This window comes from Periophthalmus magnuspinnatus, chromosome 9, assembly GCF_009829125.3.
Source record: "Periophthalmus magnuspinnatus isolate fPerMag1 chromosome 9, fPerMag1.2.pri, whole genome shotgun sequence".
In the NCBI taxonomy this organism is placed as follows: domain Eukaryota; kingdom Metazoa; phylum Chordata; class Actinopteri; order Gobiiformes; family Gobiidae; genus Periophthalmus; species Periophthalmus magnuspinnatus.
In genome coordinates, this window is record NC_047134.1 from 18367985 (window position 1) to 18385394 (window position 17410).

At 37.7% G+C, this 17410-nt stretch overlaps 1 protein-coding gene across 2 annotated transcripts in view; it reads left to right on the forward strand.

Annotated features, from left to right (window-relative positions):
- The window catches only part of arvcfb (ARVCF delta catenin family member b), a 242411-nt gene that overhangs the window by 30899 nt on the left and 194102 nt on the right, over positions 1-17410 (forward strand). Inside the window, exon 2 of one of the 2 annotated variants that reach the window (XM_055224502.1) lies at positions 9791-9869. In XM_055224502.1, the coding sequence (XP_055080477.1) occupies positions 9846-9869 (24 nt within the window). In that variant the 5' untranslated portion in view covers positions 9791-9845. Of the gene's footprint in view, positions 1-9790; positions 9870-17410 lie in introns of those variants that run through there. The other variant, XM_055224504.1, reaches the window with a different exon arrangement.

The following is a 17410-nucleotide window of genomic DNA, read 5'->3' on the forward strand; positions in this document are numbered from 1 at the left end:
TTGCCTATTAATAACAGAACACAGACTGTATATATGATAGTATTGGGCGAGCCGAGCTTTCTCTGTCAGTTTCTCCTCCTGCTGCTGCACCAAACAGATATGAATCCTCACAATGTGGCTTGTTTACTTTTTATGTAATAGTCCTGGCTATTTATGCTGCTTCAACTTCGTGAAACTGCTACTGTGAATACCAATCTGTTTCTTGTATGGGTGTTTGAGGCAAGGCTCACTGTGCAATGGTATTTACCGCTTTTGGAAAGGATCCAGACTCCAGATATGTGGCTCTGGGCTTAAATAGATGTCAGAACAGTCTGCACTTGCTCTTTCTATAGAAGGTCTTCAATGCTTTAACTTTGTTTGGTGCAAAAGGCAACGAAAGGTGGAGTCGTTTGAGGATAATGGACTGAAATGCACTGTAAAGTACAATATAGAATCGTTTTTTGAAGAGCATGTGATAGGATAGTGTGGACTTGGTATTACGGGTCTCCTCCAGTATTCAAGTCCTTAAGAGCAGATCACCTCACTCTTTGGACCCTAGTACCAGAAGTTTAAACGTGTTTTAGTCACAGTCAAGTCTTGAGTTAGTCCTGTTTTAGTCTTAGTTTTGGTTTAGTTCAGGTTTTGTCTTGGTTTTTGATTAGGTTTTACACAAGGGGCATAAACATTAACTACTCATTTAGAATGTTTTGGAGCTCTGATTAAAAGTGCAATATACAGCTTTTCTGGTTGAGCATCTGCCACCTGCTGGTCTCCATGGAGATGTTATTACTTGGCCTAGAATGTTCTGCAGTACGGCATTAAACTTATCTATCTTCAGAGACTAATGGTGGTCTATATAATGCAATTTTCAAGCACATAGATAAGATATTTATCTATATTATTACTTTATTAGTCCCACAGTGGGGAAATTCCAGTCTTGCACCAAACAGTTCAAGAACAGCAGGAAAATGGTAACATGCAATAAAACAAGATAATAGATAATAGCTTAAAATAATTAAAAAATAGACTTAAAAAATAAACTAAAAATAGGCTCTAATAAAAAATAGGCTATTATGTACAGTAAGAGTGACAGTGCAGCATATGAACAGAATAAATCTCAGTAAAGTGACCTCAGTAGACAACTACACATGTTAAAAATAAACACTGAAAAAAGGTAAAATGTATGTTTAAATTATGCAAAATGCTTCCATGAATCAACGTGGACTTTGTGTTGCTCAGTCTTTTATTTGCATTTTTAAGTCAAACCTTTTTGTTCACAAATAGGCAACATAATTATGCATGCAGCCTAATCTTTCTTGTTTTTCCTTCTCCTCCTGCTGTTGGCTTCTGCATAAGCTTCATCGTCAGAATTTTGAGTAACTTTAACAAGCTCAAAATCGTCCTGCTGCTTCCTTTGCTTTTCAGCTTTTGGTTTTGGCTCTGCTTGTTAATACTTGTGCTCGTTTCTCTCCTAAGCCTCCTGCTTGTTCTTTTTCTTGGTGGGGCCAAGACAGATAAATTGTAAAAGTCCTCAACACCCGCCTCTTTTGGGGGTTGTTTTTAAAGTGTCCTTCTATTCCTTCTTTTGCAGCTTCTCTTCCTTTCTCTTTTTTTTTGCTTTTTTGTTGCTGCTGTTTTGAACTTCTTGATTGTTTGAACCCCCTCAGGCTGAACCTCGTCTAAGTTTTTGTGAACTGATTTCTGATTGTTAATGTCCTCAACGAAAACTAACTCCTCTTCTGCTGGAGCCTCCTCAGAACATCCCATTGCTGATGAGTATATCACTTCAATCTTCTCCTCCATCTTGAAATCATCTTCAACTTCAGGTGCTTGGGGCTGGAACTCCTACACAGTCATCCGCAAACTGGAGCTCTGTTGGGATGGATGCTTCAGCTATAATTGAACCTGTCTGGTACTCTTCTGGTGTTGGTATGACAGTTTTAGCATCTCAACCTCATCCTCTGTTGCTGTGCCATAAGGTTTTGGTGAACTGACTTCTGATTCTTTATTGTCCTGGACTAGAACTAACTCCTCCTCTGTTTCTCTTCCGTTTTGGAATCTTCAACTTCAGTAGATGCGATCTGAAACTCTGAAACTCTGAAACATTGTCATCCTCAAAGCTTAGGCTCTGTAGGGATGAGCGCTTCAGCTATAACTGAACCTGTCTCCTGAGAAACTGTTGAAGACTCTCCTCAATCTCTTTAACTGTTGGCCACTTTAGCTTCTTATTTTTTCAGTTTTTCTTTTTCATCTCAGACTCACTTTCTGTTGGCCCCACTTCAGGCTGGGATGGCTCAAGTGTACTGGTTTGGAGAGCCTCTGTATCTTTTGGTGTTAGTATGTCATTTTTAGTCATCTCAACCCCACCCTCTGTTGTTGTGTCATAAGATTTGGGTGACCTGACTTCTGATTCGTTACTGTCCTGGATCTGAAACTCTGAAGCGCTGCCATCATCAAACTGGAACTCTGCAGGGATGGGCTCTGTTTGCTGCTTTGCCTTCGTCTTTCTCCTATTATTACATTATTAATTAGGTCTTTTACACTGGGTTAGTTCAGTTTTGGCTAGATTCCAGGTCAGTTATATCTCAGTGTTGTCTTTCTTCTCATTTTGTCATAGTTTAATCTGGGAATGGTTTATACTTTGTTTGGCTACTTACACCTGATGTAATTTTAGGTCAATAAAAGTTATTCTTGTGGAAGTACTTTTTTCTGGAGTCATATATGTAAGTCTTTTAACATTTTTTGTGTAATTTTGATTTGTGGTCATCTGTGATTGTACAAAAATAACTATTTATGTGTATGAATACTGGACGATCTGTGTGGATGAAATAGCTTGTCAACTATTATCAACTTGATAATAAAACTAAGTGTCTGAGGGAGATAAATTGTTTGCAGTTTTGAGACCCAGAGACAGGGGGCGTCAGAGAGCACATGTTGAATTTAGCCACTATGAATGGGTGTCTTAATTTGCAGAGCTGAATCACCCTTTTATTTTGTGTTTCCTTTTGTTGTTGGCAGCAAACTTGGCTAATGCAGTTTGACACATTATTGTTGCCAGTATTTGTGAGAGAGTTGTGGTTGGCTCATTCTGAAAAACTACTCAAAGTCATGATCTATCACTGTACAGCTCAAGGCAATGAAAATAGTAATTGTTGTTGTTTTTAAAATATATTATCATAAGAAATGGGCTTGCCTTTTAACAGAAAATTGTGAAGACGAAACGCAAGTCTATAGTCGTAAACATGATCTTAATCTGGGCTGACATACACTAACATGTTTACAATCATTCATTCTTGTTACTGGTTTATGCTCGATAGACACATTGATCACAAAGTAAATTTAGGTTTTAGTAGCATCTACCAGAATACACACATGAAATTGAACAATACACTCAATAAGAATTTGGCCTAATGTCATTTTAAGGCATCCTTAAACATTGCAAGGTTAACCATACAGAGACATTATTTCAATATGGATGACTTCTAATTTTTATGTGAGCATTTAAAGAATTCAAGGGACCCCTAAGGACTTGATGATGTAATTTACTATATAATTGTGGATTGTAACAACTTTGTTCAGTTAATGCGTAACTTTCTCAAGATGTGATGAGTTTGAATGTGTAAAGCTTCAAACTCCTAATGGAGTGGTGTTTTATCATAGCTTAATTTCTGCACAGGAAATTGTTCTAGTTAGAAATAGAACAGTGAGAAATTAAATGAATATTTGGAGAATCTGCCGCGCTGGCAATAAGAATCTTATTAATCTTTGTACCAGAGATAAAATGAATATTTTCTGTTGGAATGAGGAGGAAGACAGCGGGTCACAAAGTCAAATAGCAATGTCCCAGTTTTAAATCTGTTTCACAGAGTGGAGATTGGATCCATAGTCTAGAAAGTCATTTTTATGCTTAAAGGAATTTACTTTAAAAAAAAGTATTCAACCTGCCTTTGAGGCACTTTTACTGCTTTCCATCAGGCGTGGTCTGAATTATTTTCAAGCAAGTCAATTTTTCTCAAGGTGAGCTTTTGGAAGGGGTGCGTTAGTGCATAACATTATAACAATAGAAATCAGTGCGCTGCATTAAGAAGGTGAAGCACTAAAAAGAAGAGAAAGGTCCAAGCAATTTTTAAAATAGGATTTCTTTGTCTCCAGAGAGGCATTATAGTTCAGTGAAATCCTGTAAGCCCCCCCACATGCACCCCTCACCCCCCTCCACCCCTTCATCTCGTTAGCAGTGAACTCCCCGGACGTCCCATCAGCCAAGCAGGGTCAGTGAGTCACAGACAGCACAGCCACTTACACTGGGATTAAATGGGAGCTAATGCTACTGTCCTGAGAGGGGGTGGGACCACATGTTAGAATGCTTTCCTCTATGTATTCATCTTGTCATGTATCCTGAACTGGGATGATTAAATTTAAATGCATTTTAAATGCACTTTTTAAGACAGGACTTTGTTTGTATAGATTTATGGTTAGTTTGTTTTTCTTTTCGCTGTTTTCGAAAAAATAAAAACTCTGCTACAGCATTGCATCCAGTGACCACATTATGAAAAAAACAATTATTTTCATTATACTAGATACTCATTTGAGTAAGTTTCATTTTGTAGTCACAATTTATTACTAATTAAATACTAATTACCAATATTAATTTCTATCAACCATTAAAAAAACATTTCTTGTCCACCAATCCGAAAGTCGCTGGATTGATGCCCACAAGGACCAGTGTCCATGGTGTCTTTAGGCAAGACATTTCACTCACCTTGATTTACTTTGTCCTATACAGTCTCTGCTAACCTTACTCTAAACTGATCAATTAATCATTTTGTTTTTTTTGTGTCAAGCTGAAATTAATACTGTCTGCCTTGTACCACTTTGAACTTGTGACGAGGCCTGGATAACATCACGTCTGAATCTCCCTTGCTGTGTCTGTGAGAGCTGAGTGTTGTCAGTGATAAAGAATCCAGATCCCTTTAAATGACTTCCACCTTACGTCATGTGTCGGCATTCATTAACCCCAGTCCTGAGAGGTTGAAGGTGCAATGCAAAACTACCCTTGAGCCAAGAGCTGCAGACAGGAAAGATAAAAGTGTAACTATACAGACTCATAAAAATGATTTGAGCGTCACCATGCCCCTCTCTCATCTCCTACCATGAGAACTGACATTGCTCTGAATGTCTGGAATATGTTCAATGTCAAAACACTCATCCATGCCCCTATTCGTCAAAAACTTCTAAAATCTTTAAACCCTTCTAACACAATTTGTTGAAGAAAGCTCAAGATAGAAAATCTCTAAACAGCGTACTAATTTAGAAGGATGCAAGGTTTTAACTATTCAGAGTTGGCCTCCTTTTCAAGTCCAGTGTAACCACCGTGTCTGTGGGCCAAACACTGCAACCATCACAGTTTCGCCATTAACAATGTGAATAGAAATAGAGCTTTTGTTAGTGGTAACAGTTTATTGAGTAATACTTTTAAAGAAGACATAAGTAGACCTCCATTTTATATTTTGTTCATTGTAAAGCTCAATATTGCTCTGAAACAGATCAGTAATACAAATGTGACCATTGACATTTTTTTGCTTTAATTAAAACATGGGACTTTGCATCTACAATATATTTTCATTTTTTTGTAACATGCCTTGTTTAGACCATAAGTCTTGCTCGGTCTATTCCTCATCCTTATGCCAAGCTGCTGCTGCTCTTGTTATAACAAACATAACCGATATAGGTATATAGAAGGGTGGTTCTGGGAGAGGTATGTTTTGGTCTGGTGCCTCTGACAGACAGTATTGAACTCCTGCTTTGTGTGGATTTGTGCTGCTCACAGTTTGCCTCCTGTTTGTCTTACACGACCCTCCTCCTGCCTCTGTCTCAGCCTCTCAGATATTGCAAGACAAGGCCCAGGTCTTCTGTCAGCTCATCAGAGAACCGTGCATGTGTGTCTGCTGGGCTGTACCTATCAGACTGTGACCATGTAGACCTTGGTAACACTGTCCCAAGATGTGTGTATGGATTATGGGTAGATATTCTCAAATTTTAACACATAACATGTTTCAAGTTTCACTGGAACTTGAACTGACACAAATGGACTAAGTGAGAATGCATTTTTTTTTTTATCAAAACACCTGTACAAGACAATTACAAGATGGATAAAGTAAATGTTTTTATGTGGAAGTTTGTGAAAGTACCAGTACTTACTAGTGCAACTACCATAATGTCTCACTTTAAAATACAGTCCGGTCCAGGGAAAGTACCAGTAATTACCAGTACAAACAGCAGTAAGTACCATGGAAAGTACCAGTAATTACCAGTACAAACAGCAGTAAGTACTAGGGAAAGTACCAGTAATTACCAGTACAGACAGTAGTAAGTACCAGGGAAAGTACCAGTAGTTTCCAGTGCAAATAGTATTAAGTACTATGGAAAGTACCAGTACTTACTTGTGCAACTACCATAATGTCTCGCTTTAAAATACAGTCTGGTCTCACTGTTTACTACTTCAGTACTTACTGGTACAAACAGTAGAAAGTACTACAGAAAGTAGCAGTACTTACTAGGGCAACTACCATAATGTCTTGATTTAAAATACAGTCCGGTCTCACTGGTAACTAATACGTTAATTACCAGTACAAACAGTAGTAAGTACCACACAAAGTACCAGTAATTACCAGTACAAACACTAGTAAGTACCACGCAAAGTACCAGTAATTACCAGCGCAAGTACCATAATGTCTCACTTTAAAATACAGTCCGGTCTCACTGTTAACTACTTCAATACTTACCAGTACAAACAGTAGTAAGTACCAGGGAAAGTACCAGTAATTACCAGCCAACTACCATAATTTCTCGCTTTAAAATACAGCCCCGTGTCACTGGTAACGACTATGGTAATTACAGGTCCAAACAGCAGTTAGTACCACAGAAAGTACCAGTAATTACCAGCGCAAGTACCATAATGTCTCAAACAGCAGTAAGTACCAGAGAAAGTACCTGTAATTCCATAGTACTTACTACTCTTTGTACTGGTAAAGTACCAGTACTTACTTGTGCAATTACCATAATGCCTCGCTTTAAAATACAGTCCGGTCTCACTGGTAGCTACTTCAATACTTACCGGTGCAAACAGCGATAAGTACTACAGAAAGTACACATCTTCACTGAGAGTACCAGCTGGCAAATCCCACCAGAAAAGTGACACAGTGCACCTTTAATCTCATCATATTTTTGTAATCCATCATAAATGTGCAGAATTATGACCTTATTTGATGATATTCAATATAATAATTTGGGTGTTGTTTCTGAAGACATTATATTGTCCAGAAAGCACTACAGCAAGACCAAAGCCGGGTCTAAATTAATGCAAGTTTATCTTAACCCAAGACTTAATTGGATGAAACACATAATAAATTAAAAACCATGTCTCTATTCATCTCAGTATAAAATCTAAACCAGATTTATGACACAACTAGAACCAAACCAAGACAATCAAGCAAAGAATACAGTGCAGAATGGGTCCCGTTAGAGAACAGTTGTACCTTTGGGGATCTTTTAATATGAAAGTGCACGACCTGAGCAGAGGGGTAAATTGCTTTTAAATCGATCACATTCCCAGTAAAAGCCACTTCTCCACTTGCCTACTTACCATTCTATTTATAGCAGCTGTAACTACTGTGTGCTGTGGGGAATGGATGTGGAGGCAAGGGTGCAGCGTTAACTACTCACTCAAACCAGGATCATGTTTCTCCTGCTACTTGTCTGTATCTACTGATGCGGCTTTTTTCATGCTAATTTAAATCATCTACAAGGATATGGCTGATGGTACAGAATAGATGAAATGAAGGTTGTTTTTATATCACCATCTTCCCTTTTATGAGCAATTCTATAGTCTATATTGCATCAAAACATGAGATGTTTACAGGAAAAAAAAAAACATATTGCAACAGTACACAGTCCTAACAAAGTGGTCATACTATCTGGGCCCATAAATGTACGTAATTTTCTTAGTGGGGAAAAACCACCACTTGCTTGTCTCTATGGAGATGTTATTGCTTTGCATACATATTTTCACAGTATGGCATTAAACTAACTCTTTCTTGCTTTATTCAGCTACAGGAGGTTTATTGTAAAAAGATAGATAGTGCAAGCTATAATGTGTATGTTTATTTGATTTCACGAGTAAATGGTAGATGTGAAACCTGTTCCTCTTCTCTCCTTCCCTCACTTGACCTTTGTTCAGGCTTGTCTGTGCACTCTGATCTTTTTTTCTGTCAGGCCAAAGCTAGTACACTATCAGACAGCAGTAGCATAAATAGCATCTTGTTGTAAAGTTTAAGAATACAACAGGAGCAGGGTGACTAATCTAATTACATTTGGTAGCTTTAAATGCTATACTTATTCCAGGTGAAGCAATAACATCTCTACGGCATACAGTCCACCAGAAAAGTTACATAGTGCACCTTTAATTATCACCTTTTCTGTAAAATTTTGCTTACCATAACTTGCACATAACAAAAAAAAAAAACATTTAGCACTTGCTTTATCTCTATATAGTAGCATGTTTTATTCATTACCATACATTCACAACCAAAAAAATGATTTTCATTTCCCAACGCAGACTAAAATGTCCGCCTTGTGCACTTTAAAACGATGACGCCTCTTCTTTTGAACGCCTGTGTTGTCCTTTTGTTGATCTCTGAAAGTGCTTTCTAAAGAAGTGTTGCAGTTCTAATCTCCCACTTGTGGCTTTTACACTGTAGTTTACATTTGTCTGCTTGCTTTAAAGTCATGTTGCTCTTTGGATAAAACAATGATTCAACACTTTATAACACCAACAATAACACAGAGGCTCCCATAACGGTAATAGAGACGGATAAAAGCAGCGTTCGAGGGCACAATACTGTCACTTCTCCATTGCAGGTCTCGGGGGACTTGTGCATTTTATCTTTTCAAAGAACAAAGGTTTTGCTGTTTTCCTTGCCAAATAATCAGAGGGTATGTTGCAAAGCCCATAGTATTTGACATGGTACTTATTTGCTTGTATAACTTAATTTTAAAGAGGGGATATTTCACTTCTATGTGGTATTAATTGCTAACACATAACATATTTAGATCACCATGTTACCTTTTATTGTTTTGAAGGTTGAAGAGTGCTCTGCTTGAAATCCTGTCTCCATTTGGTCAGCATCTTGTCATGGTCTCCCCCGCTGACAAAACTGAAGCTTTGAAAACTGGAGCTTTGCCTAAAGGAACCACATAGAGCTTTAATTCATTCAGTCCAGCCCATAGCACTATAGAGAGTTATGTATGTCAGAAAGATTTCCCACCAGTTTTAGTCAATGCGGTCAATATTGCTTTGAAATTATAAATTGGATAGCTGTCAGTCCATGTGCATCAACTGTGCATAGTGATTTTAATACTCGTGTGTTCAACTCATTTGAGTGTTATTTCTGCAATGTTTTTGTCGTTTTTGTATTTACAAAGTGCCCTATGACAAATGTCTTTTCTCCAGCTGTCGTCAATCACCCCAGTATTTAAGCAGATACTTCCTCGCTCATCTGTAACGCTGCTTGCTTTGTGGAATATTATGTTAATATTGAATAACTACTTTCCATGTTTCATCTGGACTATACTTGAGCTGGATTCACTACAGAGGATTTCTCTTTGAAGCTTCTTCCATTATGTGAAATTCCACTAAAAGTTCTGTCAAAATGCTCAAAAACTAAATCAAGATTTGTCTTTGAGGTGGCACAGTGTGAAATGCATGTTATTTTAATCCATAATTATCTCACCAGTTGTATTTTTTCTGTTTTAGGTGCAGCTGTTCCATGGCTGTGGTCTCATGAAGGTCGACCTGTCCTGACATTTGTATGGGTTTATCTCCACAATCAAAAGTAAGTGCATTTTTCCCAATTGTGCCCACTCCCACCTATGTGTTGTATGTATGGTATAAACATGGTATTGTTTAGAAAGATGTATAGTAATATGATTTTGCATTAGTAGTAGGAGCAGCAATATTATCGCTACTGCACCTACCCTAGTATGCTCAAGTGCTGCCTTGTGGTTGCCTATTCTCAATATATTTCCTGTAATTTTGTTGTTTTTTAACTTTACTAAAAACAAAATAACTTTACTGTATTTATTCCTTAAGGGGTATCTCAACACACGCTCCAAATGAATGATTTATGAATGAGTCGTATAATGATCCAATAGTATCTCCACAGCAGCTATCTCTGGTTTCAAAAAGTGTCCTTGGCTTGTTTTTCCCAAACCTTTTTATACAGTAGAGTTGTGTCGCCATTTAGCTATTCCTGCCTTGATGTCAGTTGCCTAGGAGCTGTAAACTGGAGTTGAACCTGTCTGTGAGAATAGTCACTTTGTGTTCAAACAGAGAAATTCCCATCCACACGCCATAGCAATAGAAAAAACTTTGGTCACTTTGACAAGACAACTTGTTTTCGCTACAGGTCTTAATCTTTCTCCCGGCAGTTGAGGACTATAGTGATTTGAATAGTTTTGGCTGGTCGAGGCAATGTCAACTCCAGGCCTTGTACTTTTGTTCAGTGTCATTGAGCTACTGTTTTGGACGTTATTGTGGAGGCAGTTCATCACTAGACGTGCATCTGTGTATCTTAACCAAGAGTTACTGTCTGGCCCTTGGTGAAATATGACTGAAAGGACATGCACATAAAGCAGAAGATTTACAATGCAATGAAAATATGAAGAAAGCCAGATGGAACAGCATTGAGAGTACTGGGACAAAGCTCAGGACTAACCCACCTGACTCAACATACCTCCCTTAAAGGAAATGAGCATGGTCATATTTCACAACTTGGCTATTTAAATGTTGACTTCTTTGTCTAAATCACATGTTTTTGGGATCATCCTTCTTAAATAGATTAATGTGGAAATACGTGGCCATCTTTAACTTGTTACTATAGCAACTGAGTGACATTTGCGGGGTCAACTTTTGGGCACATCTTTAAAGAGATAAAGTTCAACAAAGAGTCACTGTCACTGTGAGGTTCAACTTCCCAGATTATGAACTGTGTTGGGGGATCTATTTCATTCATTTTCCTTTGGATTTTTGAATTGGCCTTGAAATTCAGCCTAATTTAGTTAATTATGTAGGTTCATAACATGTTTTAGTTTAGTTATTCTTGTGTACTACAGACTTTTGACTTCTGGTATCCAGACTTAGAACCAGCAGACTACACTGACATATAATTTATATCAGTGGCTGTTAAACATTTCAAACCAACCTACAAAACAACAAACGATTATAGATCTAAAAAAGGGTTTAGATCTACCCCATTTATTGTAAAAAAAACCAAACATTTATTGTAAAAAAAAAAAAAAAAAAAAGCATAGAAGTAACCTAAGAGAGGCAGGAGACTCTGGATGTTTAACACCAGAGAAGTTATTTACCATCAGTACTGGAGCCAGACACAAGTAAAGCAGACAAAATAGTAGTCAATTCAAGTCTAACCATGCATGCTTCCATTGTAGGGAGTATTATATCCTGTGCTGACATAGACAAGATAAAGCTGTCAGCAAAGACCAAGTTGGAGGTATCCTTGCTACGGTAGTGCAATTTCCCCAAGTTAACCAAAGGAGGACAAAACTGTGCATTAAACTAAAACAAAGGCTCTATTTGGAATTCAATCCTTGTCGTGGCATTTCCCAGTCAAACGTCAACAACTTGATAATACCCACTGCAGCTTCTTTCCTTCAAACAAGTCAAAAGAGTTCAAGTGCATTGGTAAAGGAACAGCATGACGATCCATCCCAGTCTGTCAAGGTCGTCCCCTCCTTAAATCCGCACTCCTCCAAAATGGCATTGGTTTAATTAACTCCCGGGAGCCTTCGGGAAGAAATGCCATTGTAATAGTCTGCATATTAATTCTCTGGCAAGGGACCAATTATAGTTGACTGTCAGTGCAGCTCTATGCTCAGTGTGGTTCATTATCACGTGTGAAGACCTGATGCGACCCTCATGTGTTTTTTTAATTGTTCATCGTATTAGACTATAAAATGTGAGTGTCATGAGCATCATATGGGAGGAAAATTAAGAACTATTAAAGATTCTAATGTTCATTGATCCTTTTATTGCAGTCTACATTTTCTGATCACTTTCCTATGGCATCATTGGCTATTCTTAATTTGACGCGCGTATACAGAAATCGTTGGGCGCAGTATCTAAAAGTACTACTACTACTACTACAAGTCATGCCAACGTCAGTAGCATAGCCTTTATCTCACCATACAAAACCGCAAAAGTGGATAGATCCTCCACTGTAGTTCCTCGTTTTACATATGACATAATTTCATGATAATTTTGTATCCCGTTTTAACATTGAAAACTATCACATAATTCCTTGTCAAAATGTGATACTGCTGATGTTTTTTTTTTAGTTCAGATTTTGCAGTTGTACGCCAATATTAAATTGTACAGTTTATTATTGTACAGATAATAAACTGTACAAATGTTTATTCTCTACAGAGAATAAACATTTGTACAGTTTATTATTGTACAGATAATAAACTGTACAAATGTTTATTCTCTGTACATAAATTGTACAGAGAATAAACTTAGTTTTGGGTTATCCCTGACTTCCCAAATTGAGTCAGTTCAGATTTAATTCAATTTATTTTTGTAAAGCCCAAAATCACAACAGCAGTCGCCTCTTAGGGCTGAACATGAGAACTGATTTAACCAACAGAAAGTTAGAACATCAACAATGAAAGAGAAACAGACAAGCAAATTAATTAACAGAAAACAAGCAAATGGATAACTGTCTCAGAACATCTCCAGTCCTTAGAGTCCTTCCCGAGGAGGAGGGTCTAAGGCTTAGACCCTCCTCCTCGGGAAGGAAAAACTTAAAAAAAAAAAAAAAAAAACTGTAAAAAAGACAGATCTCGAGGAGAACCACAGTGATCGTCTGTTCAACTCTTGTTTCGATGACGTATTTCCTCTGAAGAAAAAAAAAACGCACAGGGCGCTCGCTGAAGAAAAACAAATCGAAGCTCATGCTCAGACACATGCGCGCTTTGCTTTCACATTTTTACCACTCACTTTTAGATACTACACCCTACGATTTCTGTATGCGCGCTTCAACTTAAAGATAGCCAAATGACGCCATACTTTCCATTTTTATTACTCATATTAATTCTGCACAGATAAATCTATGTATCCATGTGTTTTGTCTTTTGTAAACACAGAATAAGAGTTGTACGCGCCAGTAGGATTTATTAAATTGGTGGTCCACTCCATTGGTGGGCACATATTCACATGCATACATCTGAAAAATTGTATGCATGCAAATATTAATAATAGGTATGCGTGTCAATATTAATAATAAGTAATGAAGTGTTTGTGAGAGCTCGAGACAGGTTAGACAAGTTAGACTCATTTAAATATTTTCTCTTTTCACGGTTTGAAAATTAATTAGCAAATTAATGAACCACACATTTATTTGCTAAAGAAATTTGCCTGAACTCTTCTTTTTCAAAACAAACTCGATTGGCTAAGCTCCACATGTTTACCAACCTCTCCATCTGGCATCATAAATAACTTTCTGTATCTAAATGCTACGGAAACAACAGACCTCTTCTCGCACAATGGTGTTCAAGTGTTCCGCCATGTTTACAGCCGCTCTCAGTCATAATTACACAGTATATGGAGCGATGTGGAGTGAGTATACTTAACTGCAGCGGGCCTATCCATGTGGAGGGGCTGTGTGGGCGTTTTATTAAATGGCCACAAAGTGTAACACCACCCTAGAGGATTTCTGTCTGCCATGTTTGACAAAGCTGCAAATCTCTCTAAATACCAGTGAAAATGTTTCTCCTGGTGTATGGAAAGTTTACGTATGTGGTCCTGTATGGGCGTGTATTTATATGTGTGGAGTTTGACGTAGTTATTTCCATTTGAATGAATAAACAACCCCTTCTTTAATCATAGTTACTGCTCAAAGACACATTTCACACCACTTTGACTTACGTGTGATCGGCTCTTCTGATCTAGTAGGACTGTCACGATAACACATTTTGAAGTGCGATATATTGCTGAAGTAAATATAGATGATAAACGATAATATTGAAACAAATTTATGCCATTGACTTCTATAACAATAAACCAAGAGCAGGTTTAACCTACAAAATCTATTCAAAATGTACAATATTGTTAAAATATAATATCTTTTATGGTTCAAAACTGCTGTCAATCCCTAATTTTACACTGCACCACTACTACTAGCAGTTTAAAAGACCCAGTTTTACCCCATGCTATTTTGGTTATCCCTGTGTAGTGAGTCACAGTTCCCTCGAGACAAGATTGATTTGTTCGTATTTTTCCTTTTTTTTACTTTCCATTTTTCTATCATGACTTTTTTGTAATAAATCATAGGATTTTGAGTTCTTATGGCACAAGTCTCTTTCTTTAAGACTCCTATTCTCAGCCTTAGTCTATACTCTGTCCCCTTTTTGTACCAGATGCACTTCTTGAACCTCGAAACAACACATTCATGGAGTGTTTTCTTTTTTTTCCATCTTAGCCTAGCACTGCATCTTATCTTTCACTCTGAAGTCCAAAATAGGGGTTTATGTTGGGCTTTTATGCATTGCTTACCTTCCGAAAGTCTATCCCGCTCCAATAATAACAAAGCACCAACATAAATCTCTTTAAATGTATTGACTTAGCTCTATATTGCGTATTGACAAACCAAAGGATACAATGACACATGCCTAACTTATGGAGTGACAGCTGCAGATTAATAACCAGTCTGGAGCGGATCTAAAACCATAAGACTATTAAAAGACTAACTCCAGTGGGGTTTTCCAGTCTTTAGCTGCGTATGTTGTGCTGGTATCGCTGTTGTTTTGCCCTTGTTGGCGTTGCCGGTTGGAGACTGTATTGGGATGCACGGTGCGGTGGAGGGCGGCAGAGGTAGAGACGCTTGGAGCGTGACTAATCCCGGGATCTCCTGTGTGCTGCGGCTGGATACGGCAGGGTGTCCTTCACGCCTCACGGCCCTCGGATGGAGACCACACGCGTGCACCAATGACACCGCAGCAGGATACAACAAGTGAATGGACGGGGAGGGGTACACGAATGCGGCTGATTTGGATGTCTTATAAAATTGTTAAGGAAAAATGAAAAAAGTAGGTTCCAGTTAGTGATGACTTTCACTCTGTAACTAGATAGAATAACACTGTTAGCACTTTTGCCTCGCTACAAGAAAGTGACATGAAACCCATTCCCATTTTTGGATAATGTTTGCAGGTTATAACTTCTTTATAAAAAGATATTTAATAAAATAATGTACTGTACTCTAGAATAGGTGTTGATACTGAAACAAGATGAATAAATAGTTTTAAAATGATCTTGATATTACGTAACTATGACTATTTAGTATTGAAAATCATATTGCATTGTCTAAAAAAAGAGTTTAATTATTTTTTGTATCGAAATCTATGTGTCTGTGTATCTCTGTATTACTGAGCCTTTTTCAACTTAAACTTTAACCTAAAGCTTTCGCAGTTTCTATTTTGTTTGCATGAAGCACTGATATCAAGAATCTTTTCAATGTTAATTATAAGTATAAACACCAAGTTAACATCAGGCGAGCTAGTCTCACATATTGCTAATAAAAATTGTTGCTAAGAGCACTTAACTTCAGCATACTGTACATTCACACAACTCTTTTACTGATAACGAAAAGATTGTTGACTTGCCTTCAATGTGTATATAACATGATTAAAGCGCATAGTTTTTGCAGAGGAAGGAAGAGGAGTGTAGCCTCCGTAGACTGGAGAGGCTCTGCTTGGAATGTTAATTGGTTTGACTGGTCTTCCTCCATGATAAGACACAGGGCTCTTTCAAAACGCTAGAGATCAGGATGTCCCTAAGAGGAGATGTGTTTACTGCAGCCAGGACCATCCTTTTCTCTCCCTCTGTCTCTCTTTCTTTCCCCCTCTCTCTCTCTCTCTTTCCTTCTCCTCTCTCCTTACATGCCACTGTCATCACATAAATAGAGCAACTGAAATATTAGACATTGCAGGGTGATTCATACGGCAGACTCGTATGCATTATTAAAACCAGGGAGGTTTTGAAGTTATGGAAATGAGGAGACATTTGGTGATACAAATCTAACTATCATTTGAATAATTCCTTGACTCATCCCTCTTTTTTTTTTAAATCAGTCTCCGCACATCCAAGGACCAGGAGAGGGAGGGGCAGCTTTGCAAATGCTAACAAAGACCTTTGACAGTAGGCTGCTTCTCCTACACTTAACCTAGGGAATAAAAAGATACTTCTCCGTGTTCTTTCCATCAATAATTTGGACTATAGATTAATTTACAGATGTGGTTGCACGCATGGGTGGGGTATTAGAGTTAGGTTACTTGATAAAAATATGTTTTACTATAATAAAAATTACACCAAATAATTTATTCCAAGTTAAGGGAGGCATTGGGAATAACGTGTATTGTAAAATGAATTATACAATGACATTAGAATTAGGTTTATAATTATCTGGATAATTCATTCACTCCTGGTTAAAATTACATTGTGGTACTCTTGCAAATTCCCTAAGTGGGTGAAATGGCGGCATCTAGTGGACACGTCTGCGTTATTGACAGATTTCCTTGATTGACTGACACAGTTTGGGTGTTTTGGCACTACTTAAGGCTGAGTACATTTTGACGTAAGACTGTTTATACTTATCTGACATGATTTGAGTGAATTACATTTGTGATTATTTCTGTATCTTAGTTCCTCATTTGCTTTTTTGTGTATTAGGTGTTTGCTTTTAAAACCCTGGCATGCTTAGACAATAAACCTACAAACCAGATCCCCTGTTGCGTCATCATTTTGACTGGAGAAAGTTAAAGTGGTCGGCCATTCCAATAATCTTGGCAACTGCAAATATTTAAAAGGTACTTATAATCTTAACTGCATTGAGGCAGATTGGCAAAGACACTATTATTTGTTTTGGTTCTAGTATGTCCATAAATAATGCAGGAGTGCAGTGTTTTGTACAAGACACAATTCTAATTGCTGGGATTGATTCACCCACCTTCTGATTTGTATCGAGGTTTTATACTGTATACAACTGCCAGGATAGCTAGTAACTCATAAAGGTATACAGACAGATAAAAATATAGGTCCTAAATGTCTATAAAAACAACCGTGGATACATAAGAGTATTCTGATGTTACAGTGCTTGTTATATGTGTTTACCACAGGCCACACAGAGCTTATGCTGTGGATGCCGTCTATGGCACTTCCCACTGTGCACTGCTCAGACCGTGTAAGTCCTTTATACCCAGCGGCAGAACACAATACTATGAAATAAAAACACAAAAGAACTCAACAGCGTTCAAGTGTTTGAATCTTACAGGGCTCTCCCAGGTTAGATTAGGTGAGCTATAG